Raw genomic sequence first — 15856 nt, 5'->3', positions numbered from 1 at the left:
CACCACTGGAATTTCCATTACACGCACCACACTTAAGAAATATCACAGGTTCCAAAATGTTGAATTTCCTGTACCATAGGTAACCTCCATTAGCACAAATAACAAAAAAGACTATATGTTTAGGGCCTACAACACCTTAGACAGCAGGCAACAGGAATATAAAGTTGAATAAAGTGATCCTTGCCCTCAAGAAGCTCAGTCTATGAGGAGAGACAAACACGGACGAACACACAGACACACAGGAAGGGGCAGTATGACAGGCTTACCACCAGGACCTGTGAGACACACAAGTCACTCAGAGAAGATTAATCCTGAGGTTTGAGGAGGTTTGGAAGGTAAAGCTACTCAGACAATACTGTGTCCTAGCTGGGCCCCAAAGGATGAAAATGAATAGGAGATTGCCAGGCCTACTACAGGGACAGGGGAACACCCACTCCGCATGGCTGGAGCAAACAGTACGAGGAGCGGGGACAGACAGGAGAGGTAAAAGATGTTCGGGGAACCACAGAAAATAAGGTGATGGAGAATCACAGGGCCGGTGGGTGTCAGTTCTTCTACAGAACAGTCTACTGTCTCAAATTATGAAATACCAACAAGGCTCATGAAACTGGCTAAGAGACATTAGGATAATTAGCAGCAAAAAATAAGTTATGTGAAGATGGGATTTCTACTTACTTGTTCAGGTTCAACATGGCAGAACATTGATATTTTCTCTTTCACTGACGTGTCGAGAGGATTTGAGCACCTGCACACAACCTAGACATTTGGATGGACACAAGGGGTTACAAAATTGGGTTTTTTCTCGTGACTGAAATTAAAGTAGACACCACATTGTCAAGCTGGATGAAAATGTTAACTCCTGGCACAATGCACATAAACTGTAAAAATGTTACTTGTTTTCAAAACTGAAATTCCTAAATCCCAAGTTGGAGAAACATGAGAGAGTGGCAGGACAGACAGATTAATGAGCCAACTGGAGTTTTCCTCAACCGATGTTCTTGGGTAGGAGGGACAGGAGAATGAATGATTGGCTGGGAGGAGAAGACAGGACCTCACACACACCAGGTAAGAAAATCTTTGCAAACCACAACCCAGTTCACTCAGCACTAACCCTACTTCTCCATCATCGGCTCGGCTAACTAAATGGGGGCCAAGAAAAGGTTTTGGCTGCCATGGAGGCGTGATCTTAATTAGACAGATAAGATCACTCTGAAACGAGGTAACCAGGAAATCTTACCAGATCTGGGGAAAGCCCAAGCCCTCTGAGTTCCCGAACACTGTTCTGGGTGGGTTTAGTCTTCTGTTCCCCTGTTGAACTTGGCTATTTTACAGAAGGAAAAAAAAGTTAATTTCTCTATGAAAAGGAATTTTCAGCTGTGACTTTTCCCCGAACCTCTTTTCATAATAGGGAAATGGATAATTTGACCATATACCTAGTTTATTTTTTATTTTTGTCAAAGTTACACATGCATATATTTGAGAGTCAAGTAGTTCTGTACGGTTTGTCCTAAAAGCAGTAGTAGCAGCCCTATCTACCCTTTCCCTTTTCCAAACCCTAGAGATAGCCACTCTTTCACTTTTTTTTTTATTTGAAGTACAGCTGATTTACAATGTTATGTTAGTTTCAGGTGTACAGCAAAGTGATATATATATATATATATATATATATATATATATATATATATATCTTTTTCAGATTCTTTTCCATTATAGGTTATTACAAGATATTGAAGGTAGTTCCCTGTGCTATACCGTAGGTCCTTCACTTTCCCACTCTTGGATGATCCTCCTAGTATGCTTTACTGCTACTTCTTTGACATTCAGTTTGAGGCGTTTTCTATTGACTTCCTGTTGGGTAAGGAATCCACTCTTTTCATTCCCCTGCACCCATTACACGCACCTGCCCTGTGTATGCAACCCCTATTTCATGATCCCTCTTCAGTGTTTACATACTTTTGAGTATTTACATACTGTGTACCATGAAAACCACGTGCCATAACTTTTCCTTTCTGGCCCAATTATTTGTTTTCCTTGGTTGGTTTTTTTTTGTTGATATGCTGAGTTTCTATGTACTAAATTATCTTTATTCTCCTCTCACACTTAAAGATACATTTTTTGGGTACAGAATTCTAAGTTAGAAGTCATTTTCCCTAAGAATTTTTAAGGAAACAGCTTCACTATCTTTTAGCTTTTAGCTTTCAGGATTGCTGTTGAAGTCTAATGCCATAATGACTCTTGGTTTTTTTCTTTAGAGTTTTTTTTAGAATTTCTGCCCCATTATTCCAAAATTTCACAACAATGTGCCTTGGTGGGGGTCATTTTTCATTTAATAGGCTGAGCGTTCAGTGGGCCCTTCCAATCTAGGAACTCCTATCTGGAAATTTCCTTCAATTATTTAGATCAGGAATCAGAAAACTTTTTCTATAAAGGGCCAGACAATAAGTATTTTAGGTTTTGTGGGCCACAGTCTCTGTCACAACTACCCAACTCCGATTTTTTTTTAATTAATTTTTATTGGAGTATAGTTGATTTATAATGTTGTTAGTTTCTGCTGTACAGCAAAGTGAAACAGTTATACATATATATATATATATATATCCACTCTTTTTTAGATTCTTTTCCCATATAGGTCATTAGAGTATTGAGTAGAGTTCCCTGTGCTATACAGTAGGTTCTTATTAATGTTTTAATACAAATGGGCATAGCTGTTTTATTTTCAAAAACAGTGGGTGGGCTGATTTGGCCTGTCTGTTGACCTCTGGTTCACATCACACTTCCCTCTCCATTTCTATTATTTTTTTGAAAATCCCATTATTTGGATCAGAACTCCTAGACCAGCCTCTAATTCTCTTGCCTTTTCTCTCCTATTTTCTCTCTCTTGACCTTTCTTCTCTACTTCCTGGGTATTTCCTTAAACTTCTTTTTCATTCCTGCTATCCAATTTTTAATTTCCAAGAATTCTTATCTATTCTCTGAATGTTCTCTTCTTAAGGTATCCAGCTCTTGTTTAACAGATGCAGTTTATCTCCTCTTAATTCTGAGGATATTAATGATATGTTGCTTTGTTTTCTTTTTCTAAGGTTTCCTTTTCCTACTCCCTGCAGAGCCTCAATTTCCTCTGTTTTTTCTGTTGTTCTGGTCTCTTGCACGCTAAATGCTTTCTCCAAATGTCTGGTGATCACCGGCTGCCGGCTCACTCTAAAAGCTAATCGGAAGTTCTCTGAGTGGGTGACCTTGTCCACCAGGGTCCTCACTGCGGGAATCTGGCTGGTCTGTTTTCACTGAGGAGCCTCTGAGGGCAGTGTGTTTTCTCCTGGGTTAGTTGCATACCCCAAGAAGAATCTTACAATCTCCTACGTAGACGGTCCCCGCCTGGCTGTGATGATCCTGCAAATCAAGTAGCAGAAATCACACTGTCCCTAGTGCCTGCTCATCCAGAAAAAGCCTACATTCTCTGCCAAGATGGGAGAGGGACTGATGCCCAATTGTGCATAACAGGGAAGGGGATGCCAGGGTCTAAGTGCTTCTGAAACGGCAGTTATAAGGAGTCCCACCCCCAGCCCCAGAGGTGCCCGGTGTTGCCCATTCCTGAGTCTTTGGGGTTCTGCAGGGCAAGCAGGGTTGCTTCCCTGCTTTCTCCGCTGCAGGCTTAGAATCCAGCTCTCCCAGGTCTGCTCAGTCCATTTCTACATGGCCATCTGCTTTCTGCCTGCCTAATTTTTGTCACTACTGACTCCATTCAGAGTATTTTATCTTTGTGAATTTTTGCCTTAAAAAGAAATTCCCTCTACTCCAGTTGTAGTGGAGTTTCATCACGTATTAAAGACAAATGGACACATGCAACCCACTGTCTTTAACTGTAATTTCCCTGATTAATTTTCCAAATGTTTTCCATTTGATCTTTTCCAAAAGTATGATTATAATAATTTAAAATTCACAAAGAAGTGTTTTATTCCCTGCTTCCTGCACCTCAAATATTTGAAACAGATAAGGAATGAAAACCATCCTCTCCTCCCTCCTCTCCATCCCCCAAAGTAAAGCTCTGAATGCCTTACCTGAGGAACGAGACTGACATGAATGTTACAGAAGTTCTCTCTTTTGACCTTGAACTGGAATTGACGGAAGGCCTCAATAAAGGGCATGCTTTCTATATCTCCTACTGTCCCACCAAGCTAGAAGAACAAAGTTAATTTAGAGGTTAAGCACTAAGCCTTCCTTTTGTGGTTCAGGTGTCTATGTCATCTCAATTCAACGATCAGTAACAGTGTAACGCAGACTCCCTGCGCCTATAAAATGTCATTTAACATACTGACACTGGACGTTTTTCTTTGTGCTAAAAGATTACTTTTTATGATAGGTTCAACATTCCCCAAGGTTATCATGGATCTTTCCACATCATTTCAAGAAAACGGTCAGGTGAAAGACGCACTAGGAATTTTATTTGTATGAAGAGTCACAAAGCAAAGAAATCAAAATCTTATCTACTTAGCCATAAATAACTTCTATATTAAAAAGCAGTTATAAACCAACTGCTGGAACTTTTGAGTCTCCTGTTTTCACAGGAACACGGAGATCCAACAGCTAGGATCAGCAAAGCAGGAGTACAGAAACTAAAACCAAAACAGGCTCATTCAGAGGGATGAACATTCCTGCCAGAGGAAAGCTGAAGGTCGGGTCACCTGACTTTCTCAAGAGACAGACGAGAATGCGTCATGCCACTCTTATGATCTGCGTGAACGAAGTATTGCTTTCGATGGTGCAGCCACTCCACGTGATGATGACTGTGCCCTTACCTGCCACGCTGCCCTTAGGAGGGTCAAGGGTTTCACAGGCAACTGGCTTATCAGTTGCTAGTGGGTGACTAAGGAGGAGAAAATGTACACCTGGTCACATGCACAGGTACCACGGAGTTCCAAACAGACTCAACAAACCTCAATAACACACACTTGAGGCTCCAGGCCATCTTCATCCACGGGTATTAACGCCTGTCTCATTACCCACTCCTGGATTGCATCTGTGATGTGCGGGACGACTGAGGAAGAGAAAGGACATACGTGACCTACACGTCCCATCCCGTCCCATCCACATCAATTGAGGCAGACACACCCTTTGTGACAACAAACCACAGAGTAGCAGTGGGTCGTAACAATATTTTCGAGACCCCTCTCAAATGCCCTTAACAAATCACACTACCCCCGGCCTCCCTTCCAGATTTCCTGGTTGTGACTAGAAGCCCCACAGGAAAGTAGGGACTCGAGGGGTGACATGAGCCACCCCAGAGCAGTGGCCTCAAAGCAGAGTCTACCCTGGCCACTCCTACTGCTTACGGCTGGGGGTGGGGGTGTGGGGGGGTGCTGAGGGAGGGAGCATATCACACCCTTTTTCAAGGACAAGAGAGCACCAGGACCCTGTTCCATTACATTTCCAGTTTACCCAAGGGTAGATAATCTACTGCAGAGACAGGGAAGTGCAGCAGAGTGGTCGGGAGCACAGCATCTGGGGCCAGAATGCCTGGATTCAAGTCTCAGTTCCACCACTCGTCAGGTGTGGGTCTTTGGGCAAATTACCTAACTATTCATAAGTTCGACCTCCCTATCCGTTAACTGGAGGTAAGAGCTTCTACTTCCTGAAGTCATGGAAATGTAGCGATAGAGCACTGGTGAGATGCTGAGCAGGGCCCCTGCGTGACGGTGCTCATCAACCCCAGCCATGGCTCAGCGTTTTTTAAACCACAGTTGTGGGGCTCAGAAGACCAGCTCCTAAGGGGCAGAGGCTGCTGTTTAACTTGCTATGTAACAGAACTGGCAGTGCCTCAAGCACAGGATATTACCTGTTCCACACACAGCAGCCAAAGTGGTCTTTTAAAATGCAACTCAGGGTTCACCACTCCCAGGCTTAAACTCCCGAATGGCCTCCCACGGCTCTGAGTAAAATGCAACCTCTATGCCGTGGCCCTTCACGGGGCCCCGTGGAACCTGGCTGCAGCCCACCTCTCCCACCTGCCCCTTGGTCTCAGTGCAGGAAATCTCCCTCCTGGTCCCTGACCAGCCCCCTTGCAGCCGGGGCCCTGGGTCCGCGCCGAGCACCCCTTCTGCTCTTCCCAGGGCTGGCCTCCCAGCTCAAACGCCCTCTCCTGGAGGCTTTCCCTGACCACCTGTCCAGACTGCCTTCCACACCACTCTCTCTCTCTCTCTCTCTCTCTCTCTCTCTCCTCACTCTATTTAGTTCCTTCTCAGCTCCTATCAGACAACTCACTTCACCAGTTTGGTTTTTTCTCTCCCAGAAGGAAACCTCCATGAGGACAACGGCCTCACTGGGCTTGTTCATCATGCACTCCCAGTATCAGCAAGGGTCTGACCACACTGGGCATCAAGAAATCGCTGATGAGTGAATAAATGAATTAATACACTAGAGGCCTAGAACAGCAAACTGTATGATCAAGATCACTGCAACTCCTAATTGATCCCGTTCTGTGTGTTGGGAACTCAAGAGAAACACTCGACTGACTGAGCTCCTTTAATTCTCCCAGCAACCCAGATAGGTAGGTACTGTTATTATCCCCATTTCACAGAAAAGGAAATTAGACCTCAAAGAGGGGAAGTAATCTGCCCATGTTCACAAAGCTGGTTAAGTGGCAGAGCTAAGACCTACACATGACCCCCTAGCCCAGAATCCAGCCAGGGTGGCCCCAGGGGAGAGACAGCTGTCAGCGTGACCCTCAGCCTTCAGTCCAGTAAAGTCCAAAGTCAAAAGCAGATTTATTCTCATAACTCAGATGAGAGCCACTCTTCAGCAAGCCCCCAAATCTGGACTTATGCCATCATACTAGACCTGAGGCCTTCCAACACCCACTTTTGAAAAGCAGCGCTAGCCTCAAATGATCGCTGTGCAAAACCTCCACCCAGCAGACAGACAGACGCTGCGCTGGTGAAAGCTCAGGAGGACCCAGAGACCTGCTTCTCAGACTCCCTCTAACCCATGACCAGCCCAAAGGCCAATGGACACAATGGGAGTCCTTTTCCTTCTCCCTGTCTATACACAGAACGTCCCAGATGCACGACATACACCGTCTGGCTGACCGCCCTCACCTAGCTGCTGTCATCACTTCACACTCATCACTGTGGAAAAACAACAGAAACTAAAACCAAAAAATGCTCATTCAGAGGGATGAACATTCCTGCCAGAGGAAAGCTGAAGGTCGGGTCACCTGACTTTCTCAAGAGACAGACGAGAATGCGTCATGCCACTCTTATCGGTACAATTCATACTAAGCAAATGTATAAATGCTGAAAAAGGAGAACTGCGTGAACGAAGTATTGCTTTCGATGGTGCGGCCACTCCACGTGATGGTGACTGTGCCCTTACCTGCCACGCTGCCCTTAGGAGGGTCAAGGGTTTCACAGGCAACTGGCTTATCAGTTGCTGGTGGGTGACTAAGGAGGAGAAAATGTACACCTGGTCACATGCGCAGGTACCACGGAGCTCCAAACAGACTCAACAAACCTCAATAACACACACTTGAGGCTCCAGGCCATCTTCATCCACGGGTATTAACGCCTGTCTCATTACCCAAATCATGAAGCTGGACTGTCAGCTTCAATGCCATTCACAGAGAGGCGGGAGCCTACTCAAGTTAAACAGCCATGCAACTCTGAATTTTCAACTGAAGACATAGTTCAGTAACAATACCTTGATACTTTCATGATGAAACTGCATAAAAGGCACATCTTTATACACAAAAGAAATTAAACTGGCTAAGACTTTTAAACCTTGAAGGCAAATCCAGTATTACCTTGGACGGTTTTCCCCAAGTAATCTCCTTTGCGTTCCTTGTTAATGACGTACTGATAGATCTTTCCAGTAGTCAGATTATTGTCCTTGGTGAGGCGGATGTCAAGGAAACGTTCATAGTTACCCAGGTCAAGGTCTACTTCCCCACCATCATCCAGCACAAAAACCTCACCTGCAGTGAACAGTGATAATGGTTAGGGTGGGTGAAAGATACAAATACCATGGCACAACTTGAGTTCCCAAATATAAACACTTGAAAAGAACCAAGTCTGCATAAACTTGACAGGAAGCAGGGAAATTTATTTCCAGAAAAGTAAATATGACAAGAAAGAAAAATCGCCAATCATTCTGCAAAAGGTTAACTCCATACTTCCAGTTTATCGCCAAACTCAGTCTGAATTAGAAGATTCTGTCATGAAACAGCATGGAATGAACAGAAGGAAACTACAGCCAAGCAAGACACAGGGAACTTTACATGGTATGGCATCCGCCACCTAAAGAAAAAGAACTTTTGTCTCAAGTCTCCTACCTGAGCAGAGAAAGGTTTGAATGTGATAAAAGTAGGATTTGATCCAAAAACTTAAACAAGGTATATATGTTACAGTCGTGTTGATTATAAAAACCGGCTTCTGGGCCACACTTTAGTCCAAAACAAAGGTGTGAAATTGCTCAAGTTTCCTACTATTCCTTTGTTTAACAATCATTCCTTGAAATGTCATTCTAGAAATTCTGCCCCAAACGGGGCCTTCCTACCATCACAATGGGAGACAATCCCCAAAATAGGAAAGTAAAAATGGTCTTGTTTTTCCCTCATCCTCTGCTCTCAGGAATGCTGAAATATTGCTCCAATTTTTTCCATCCTTCCTGACACTATTTATTACATAAAGATTTTTGCTCTGATGACACTCATAGATTTTTACCTCACATTAGAAAGTAGGAGTATGAAAACAATTTAAAAACTTGAGGGACTTCCCTGGTGGCGCAGTGGTTAAGAATCCGCCTGCCAAGGCAGGGGATGTGGGTTCGAGCCCTGGTCCAGGAAGATCCCACATGCCGCGGAGCAACTAAGCCCGTGCGCCACAACTGCTGAGCCTGAGCTCTAGAGCCCACGAACCACAGCTACTGAGCCCACGTGCCACAACTACTGAAGCCCGCACACCTAGAGCCTGTGCTCCGCAACAAGGGAAGCCACCACAAGAAGCCTGCGCACCGCAACGAAGAGTAGCCCCCGCTCACTGCAACTAGAGGAAGCCCGTGCACAGCAACGAGGACCCAACACAGCCAAAAATAAAGAAACAAACAAACAAACAAATAAATAAAATACTTGAGAAGTATTTTTTAACATGTCTCAATAGTACATCTACCCCCAATTTTAAGAAATTACTCTTAGGCGATTCAGACACAGTTACTCATCACACAGTTGGTAGTAATCAGCAATAACAAGGAAGTAGAGTGCTGTTTTCCTACCCCACCTTAACGGTTTCTCCTTTTCACTCACCTCGAAGGATGCTTGTTTTTACTATCCAAACTCTGTTAGCAAAACAGAATCTCAAGCATACAGATCATCGAAATTCAACATCTATCCGTTGCCTGAATCCCTACAAGTGGTCCTTTGGCCTCTGTCTGAACACCTCTACCAAAGGGAACTCACAAAATCTTCACCCCACTTTTGGAGAGCACTTACTATTATAAAGATCTTACACTGGGCCAAAATCCATGGCCTTACAACTTCTATCCACCCATCCTATTCCTAAAGATTGGGGCCACAAAGTATAAACATAATCCCTCTTCTCAAATATCTGAAGAAAGTTACTGTGTCACCAGATATCTTTCTTCAAGAGAAGAGACAAACTTTCATTCAGCTACCTAAAATATCATTCCTATTACAGAAACCACTGAACTCTAATCACTCCATTGCCTATTAAGATTTCTGCTTCTTCTCTGTCCAACTGAGAAAAGCATCACTCTGCTATGCTAAGGACCCCTCTCAGAAGGCAGGAAGTGGAGGTCATGGAATGCAAAATACACACAATTTCCAGGGGCTGAGATTTTCTCTCGCATATTACATAATTATTTTTAAATAAGAAAAAAGAAATGCATTTTGCTTACCATGCTCATAAGGAGAGAATGTTCCTGCATCAATGTTAATATACGGGTCAATTTTAATGGAGGTTACATGTAAACCACATGACTTGAGTATTGTGCCCACACTGCTGGCGATGATTCCTTTTCCAATTCCTGATATGACACCACCAGTAACTAGAATGTACTTCATTTTACTTGTTGACCTGGGAAAAAGAAAAAACATACCTCAACAAATCAAACTGATCTGGGTTCAAATCCTGGCTCTGCCACTTACCAGCTATGAAGCCTCTAGGAGCCTCGGTTTCCCTATCTGTCACATGACTTTGGAAGGTTGTTATATGGGATCCTAACAAATGTTTCTTGGATCACTCAATGGCTTTAGTCAAGTATGACTTGAAAAACAACTGCTAATTAAATAATGCAGCTTTTGTTTAAAACTTTGACAGCTAACAACCTTGACAGCCAACATAATTTTTAAAAAAAGGCAGCTCTGTTGATAGAACATTATGCCCCCAATGCTGGCTGACACTGCCGCCAGACACTGGGTTGTCAGGCAGGTGCTTCATTATTTTCCCTACATGGAGAAAAAAATTTCAAACCTGGATGAGCACTCCAATTCCCCATGAAAGAGATAATGTCTTTGGCTAAACTAAAATTTATCGCCAAGAAAACACAGCTCCTCTAGGTTATGGAAGACCGCATAAAAGAACTTCAACATTTAAAAGGAGTAGCAGTTAAAACTAAAGATCTTTTAATTAAAGGTAGCTCTCCTCTGAAATGTAATAACTTGCTCCTTGCCAGCAATCTCTCCCAGGTATGCCATGAAGAGAGACTATATATATTGGAGGAAACGGACATCCGACAATAAACCAGTCTGAGCACATAATGGGCAGAGGACTCAAAGAGAGGGGAGATTAGATTAAATCCTAAGAGCCAGACAGTTGTGGCAGGGAATGGAAGAAACAGACTTCATGAGAGATAAAAGAGATGGATGGACGCAAGAACAGCAGGGGCAAGAGGTGAGCAGACAGACAGCGACAGGCTCGCCAGGGAGAACTGATCACTGGCCCCGGTTCTGGAGGCTCAGAAATAGCATTTGGTCAGTACACCCAAATGTGATCAAAATGAGAAACACAATCGCAAGGAGAAGAGAATGCTTGCTTTGGCATATGGTCTGGGACATTTTCCTCCTCTGGGAACACTTCTTGTGAAGCCAAATTATAATAAAAATAAGCTAAGAAGGGAACAAGGAAACTGGGCAGTTCTGCTTGAAGCATTCCACCTCCCTGCTCCGCTCTGCTCCTCCCCAAGGCAGAAATAAACATCCTTGGCATAGAGCTGAGAATGCTCAGAATGTCTTCCCCCCTCAGACAGCAAGGAAAAGACCCACCCAGGTCCCGCTCTTTCTATTCTCTGTTGCAGCACTCCCAAAAGCATGCTCCTCGGTTTCGTCAAAATGCATGTGGGATACCCAAAAAGGGCTCTATGGACAAATAAATCAGAGAAATGCTGGTTAAACAGTCAACTGGTTTCTTTTTTTTTTTTTTTTCAACTGGTTTCTTTAATGCAAGACCTCTGGGAGCCTTTAATAAGCTAATGTGCACTGTGATCTCCCAAAAGGGATATACAGTCAGCAGTTTCCCTAAACTTGTTTGACCCCAAGTCCCTAATATTTGGGGGAAACACTGCTCTGTCACTTCACAGCTGAACAGTGCCTTACTGACATGTGAACATCAGACCTGGCTACATTTTAGAGACATCCTAATCAGGCATATCCCTGAGACCACACCCTGGACTCACTGACTAAATTTTGGATGTTCCAGAAATTCCTCAGCCATCCTGCGTGGGTTATAGAGTGGGTTACTTCTATAGAAGACTCATCTCATCCATTTGCATTTGATTGGCCCCAATTTTACTCTAAGACAACACCTCTCTTTAGGGGAGATGCCTGCAGTCCCCCACAGTGCCCTGCAATAAATATTCTAATGTACTCAAGAGGCCAGGCAGGAGAGGCTGATGTGACCCAGTCACCCCCATGTATGGACTACCCTGTAGGTAAGTGCTACTGTGCTAGACACTTCGGGGACTACAAAAATTACTCAGATTTGGGCCCACAGCTCAAGCTGCAGTCCATTTAGAGAGACAGAACATTTACAAATAAATGAGTAATCCAGTGATGGTAGGAAGCAGAGGGATGATGTGTGACAGGTATAAATGGAAAAGAAGAGAGAGCAGAAAGCTTTCAGTGGCAAGACCAGGGTAAGGACCATGGCCCATCAGAGAAAGATGAGAGGAGTGAAGGGAGGAGAGGAACCAGATGGCTGCTGCTGTGTTGACCTGAGACTTGCAACGGCCTTTAAGGGAAAGGGAAGAGAGTGGACAGGAAGGTACAGCTATCTACAGAACACAGAGGGAGGGCCAAGGAAAGAGACTGGGGGTGAGGGGGAGATGGTGGGAAATAAATAGGAAATTTAGGCAAGGGTCCAAATCATGGGGCAACTTGAGTGCTCAATCTGAACTTTAGTCTGAAGGTGATGAGAGACATGGGAAGGTTTTCAAGCACAAAAGTAACAGAAATCAAGATGCATCAAAGGAATTCATCAAAGATGACACAACAACAAAGATGTTGTTATTAAATGCCGAGATCCAGTTCCAGCTCCACCACCTGTGTACTGGGACCTGTCAAGTCACAGAAGCCGCCTGAAGCCCAAGTCCTCACATCCGTTAAACGGGGTTGAGAATCTCCGCATCGCCTGTGTCACATAACTGCTGAGGATTCAAAATTATAATGAGTGTGGACGTAAGTGCGCCACGCACACGTAGTGAACTTCTTTAAAATGCAGCATCTTCGTTCTGGGCGGCCGGTAAGTAAGGAGGCCAGCTGTGGGCCGAAGCCGACCCTTCCCCAGCACCTGGAGGCCGTCCGGCTCCGCGAGATCCCAGGCCCCCTCCGCCCGCCTAAGTCCGGGCGCGCCGGAGGGGGCCGCAGCCAGGCCGCCGAGCCCATCCCCCACCGCGGCGGGCGTGGCTCGGACCTTGATCCCCCTCCAACGAAGCTAAGGCCGTGCCTTAACGCTGGGGGGCGAGGGCCGCGGCAGCCCGAATGGAGCGGCGACCGCCGAGCCGCTTGGGGCTGGCTGGGCAGAGGGGGCTCCCGAGCCTCTACGGCCCTCTCCGTCCCACGAGCCACCCTGGCACCCTGGTCAGGCGAGCCAGGCCGCGCTGAAATGGGCGCTGCCGGGACCCGCAGCCCGGGACCCGCGGCCTTCCCCCGCCGCCCCACGCCCCCCACGGCCGGTCTCCCCGGCGGCGCCCGGCCACGCGGCCCCGTGCGCGGGAGCCGGCTCCTCGCCGGCCTGGCCGCCCGCCCCACTCCCTTTAGGCACGCAGCCCATTGGGCAGGCCGGCGGGCCACCTCACCCCTGATTGGTGGGAGCTGTGTCTGTCACCGGCGGTGGGGCTGTCCCGCGCCGGGCTCTGCTCCTGCCTCCGACTCCTGCACGGAAGAACAGCTCCCGCGGGATCCCTGGAGTTAGCCTACCTGAGGCCGGCTTTAAATCCTGCCGTCGGCTTAAGAGCTGAGAGGGTGACGCTCACGCTGAGCCCCCGGCAGCCAGTGCACCAGCCCGACCGCATGCGCCGGGCAGTCTTTCACGGAGGCGGGCTCTAGGCGGTGCGCACGCAGAGGCGGGGGGCGGGGTGGGGGGGGCGCGGGCCCGCCCCAGGGCGGGACCTGAGTGCGCCGGACTCAGGGTCCGGAGTGCGCCGGCGCGAGGCCGGCGTGCTTTGCTAGCAGTGCTGCCTGCTTCTCCGGATCAATTTCCCAGCGCTGCTGGTGCCCGGCAGACGCAAGAGGTACGAGACGGGGCAGGTCATGGCGTCTTTGCCTTGTAGCCTTGGTCACAGCCAGTGGTTCAGGTTTCCTCTTTTGAGGGGGAGGAGACCATGTTTTGACTCACACCTGGCAAATACATCGCCTGGCTCCAGCCCCCACCCCGCAAAGGCCTTCTAGGAGAGGCGAGATCCATCACACCGTGTCCCTGAACCGTCCGACCTTGTGGGCAAGGTGGTGCGACCCCAACCCATCTCTCTCTCTCACGCGGCGCCCTCTGAACCAAGGGATGCTGACAGTGTCACTCTCCGCCTCTATTACAGGGAAGGCCAAGACGGCGGCTGGGCGCTGGCTCCTTCCTTATCTGAATGGGAGTAAGAATGAGAGAAGCAGAAAGAAAAGCCGGTGTGAAAGCCTCAGTCGCCCAGCCGAGTTGGAGGCCAGTGTCGCTGCATTGGAGAGAGCCAAAGGAAGAGAAATCAATACGGCGTGGCCACACTGCGCAGAGCATTATAGACCAAGGGTTTTCTTTCCCCCTAAGGGCAGTGGAAAGCCATAAAGTTTTTTCAGGAGGCGGCTTGGTTTTGCTTTGAATAGTGAATATATGTTTTTTTCTCCAAACACTATACAAGTGTATACTTAAAAAGTAAGTCTCTGCATCCCAGTGTTCTGTTTTCTTCCTTAGAAGCAGTTTGTCACAAGTTCTTGTATACCATCATTGAGGGATGTAAAGAAAAGGTGTGACCTGATCAGACTTGTGTTTCAGGAAAATGACTCAACCAAATGGATTCCAAGAAACCAGTTAGGAGATTTCTGCAATGGCCCCAAAGAGAGGCTTCTGGCTTCTTCTGTCTGAATCACCACTTCTGCTCTGCAAGCTGCACTCAGCTCCAGACCTAAAACATGCTTCGGGTGTTTTACAGCCACACTTCTTTCAAGAAACATTTGGTGTTTATCAAAGTGCCTGGGACATGATAGACACTGAGAACATACTTGTCGAAGTAACGAAGGGGCTGTAGAAGATATAAAATTAGCCCCTCACTTAGCCACTCTACTGGGTGACCACTTTACCCTTTCCTCTCCTTCTGTAAACCTCTACTCTCTCTCAGCGGATGGTCTCGCTTCCTATTTCATTGAGAAAATAGAAGCCATCAAGAGAACTTCCTTGAGCTCCCACCACCCTATCCATCAACCTACTTTCGTCTGTGCATACAAGCTCTGCCTTGTCTTCTGTGCTGTGGACAAACTGTCCATGAGCCTCTTCTCTTTGCTTCAAGTGTCATATCCTCTCATCAATTCAAGAATGTCCCGCTAGTAGTTCTCCCCTCCTGCATCATCGATTTTCCCTCTCTCCTAGATCACTTCCACTAACATGATGCAGTTTCTCCCATCTTAAAACAAAACCCCTCCCTTGACTGTACATAATTCTCTGGCTATCCCTCCATTTCTCTGTGCCCCTTTTCAACACAACTCCTAGAAAATGTTATTTATGCTTGCTGTCTCCAATTTCTTCCCTCTCTCTTGAACTCATTCTGTCAGGCTGTTGCTCAGGTAATTCCACTGAAACTGCTCTTGTCAAAAATTAACTTCTACCTTCCCCCACCTCGTCTCTATACCAGCCTAGACTCACAAGCCCCAGATAAAGACACCAGTGTGGCTGCATATGCGTGATGTGAGTGTGTGTGTGTGTATTTGCATAATTGGGCAGCTCTTCTCACCCACCTTGAGCTCACAGACTCCCTGTGGACTTCTGGGTGCAACCATCCTGTCCCCACATCCTGCCCCTAAACTTGCTACTTCGCTAACAGTATTTGTCACAGCTTGGTCACTCCTTCCTTAAAATGTGTTCTTTACTTGGTTTCTAGGAAACCACTTTCTCAGTTTTTCTCCTATTTCATAGGCCTCTCCTTCTGCATCTCCTTTCCTAGATCCTTTCCGCCTCCTGACCTCTAAACATCGGTATGCCTCAAGGCTCAGAAGATCCCTTCTCCACCTGTAATCATTCTCTGGATGATCTCCTTCAGGCTTTAAATACCAGACTTTAAATACTAGGCTTTAAATACCATCTGTATCCTGACAACTCACAAATTTGTATTTCCAGCCTAGACCTCTCTCCTTATCTCCAGTTTTGGGGCCCTTCTAAGCACG

General features: G+C 46.3%; 1 protein-coding gene across 4 annotated transcripts in view; it reads right to left on the bottom strand.

Moving 5' to 3' along the window:
- The window catches only part of CTPS1 (CTP synthase 1), a 30703-nt gene extending 17150 nt beyond the window's left edge, over positions 1-13553 (bottom strand). For 2 of the 4 annotated variants that reach the window (XM_032650335.1, XM_032650345.1), the window contains exons 1-7: positions 13418-13553; positions 9901-10079; positions 7793-7963; positions 4932-5032; positions 4056-4172; positions 1238-1321; positions 676-756 (exon numbers count right to left, since the gene is read on the bottom strand). In XM_032650335.1, coding sequence (XP_032506226.1) covers positions 676-756; positions 1238-1321; positions 4056-4172; positions 4932-5032; positions 7793-7963; positions 9901-10079; positions 13418-13512 — 828 coding nt within the window. In that variant the 5' untranslated portion in view covers positions 13513-13553. Of the gene's footprint in view, positions 1-675; positions 757-1237; positions 1322-4055; positions 4173-4931; positions 5033-7503; positions 7570-7792; positions 7964-9900; positions 10080-13296 lie in introns of those variants that run through there. The other 2 variants (XM_032650355.1, XM_032650363.1) reach the window with 2 other exon arrangements.
- Between the last annotated feature and the right edge of the window lie 2303 nt (positions 13554-15856).

The sequence above is a fragment of the Phocoena sinus genome, chromosome 1 (genome assembly GCF_008692025.1).
Source record: "Phocoena sinus isolate mPhoSin1 chromosome 1, mPhoSin1.pri, whole genome shotgun sequence".
In the NCBI taxonomy this organism is placed as follows: Eukaryota; Metazoa; Chordata; class Mammalia; order Artiodactyla; family Phocoenidae; genus Phocoena; species Phocoena sinus.
This window is presented reverse-complemented; position numbering and strand designations above follow the sequence as displayed.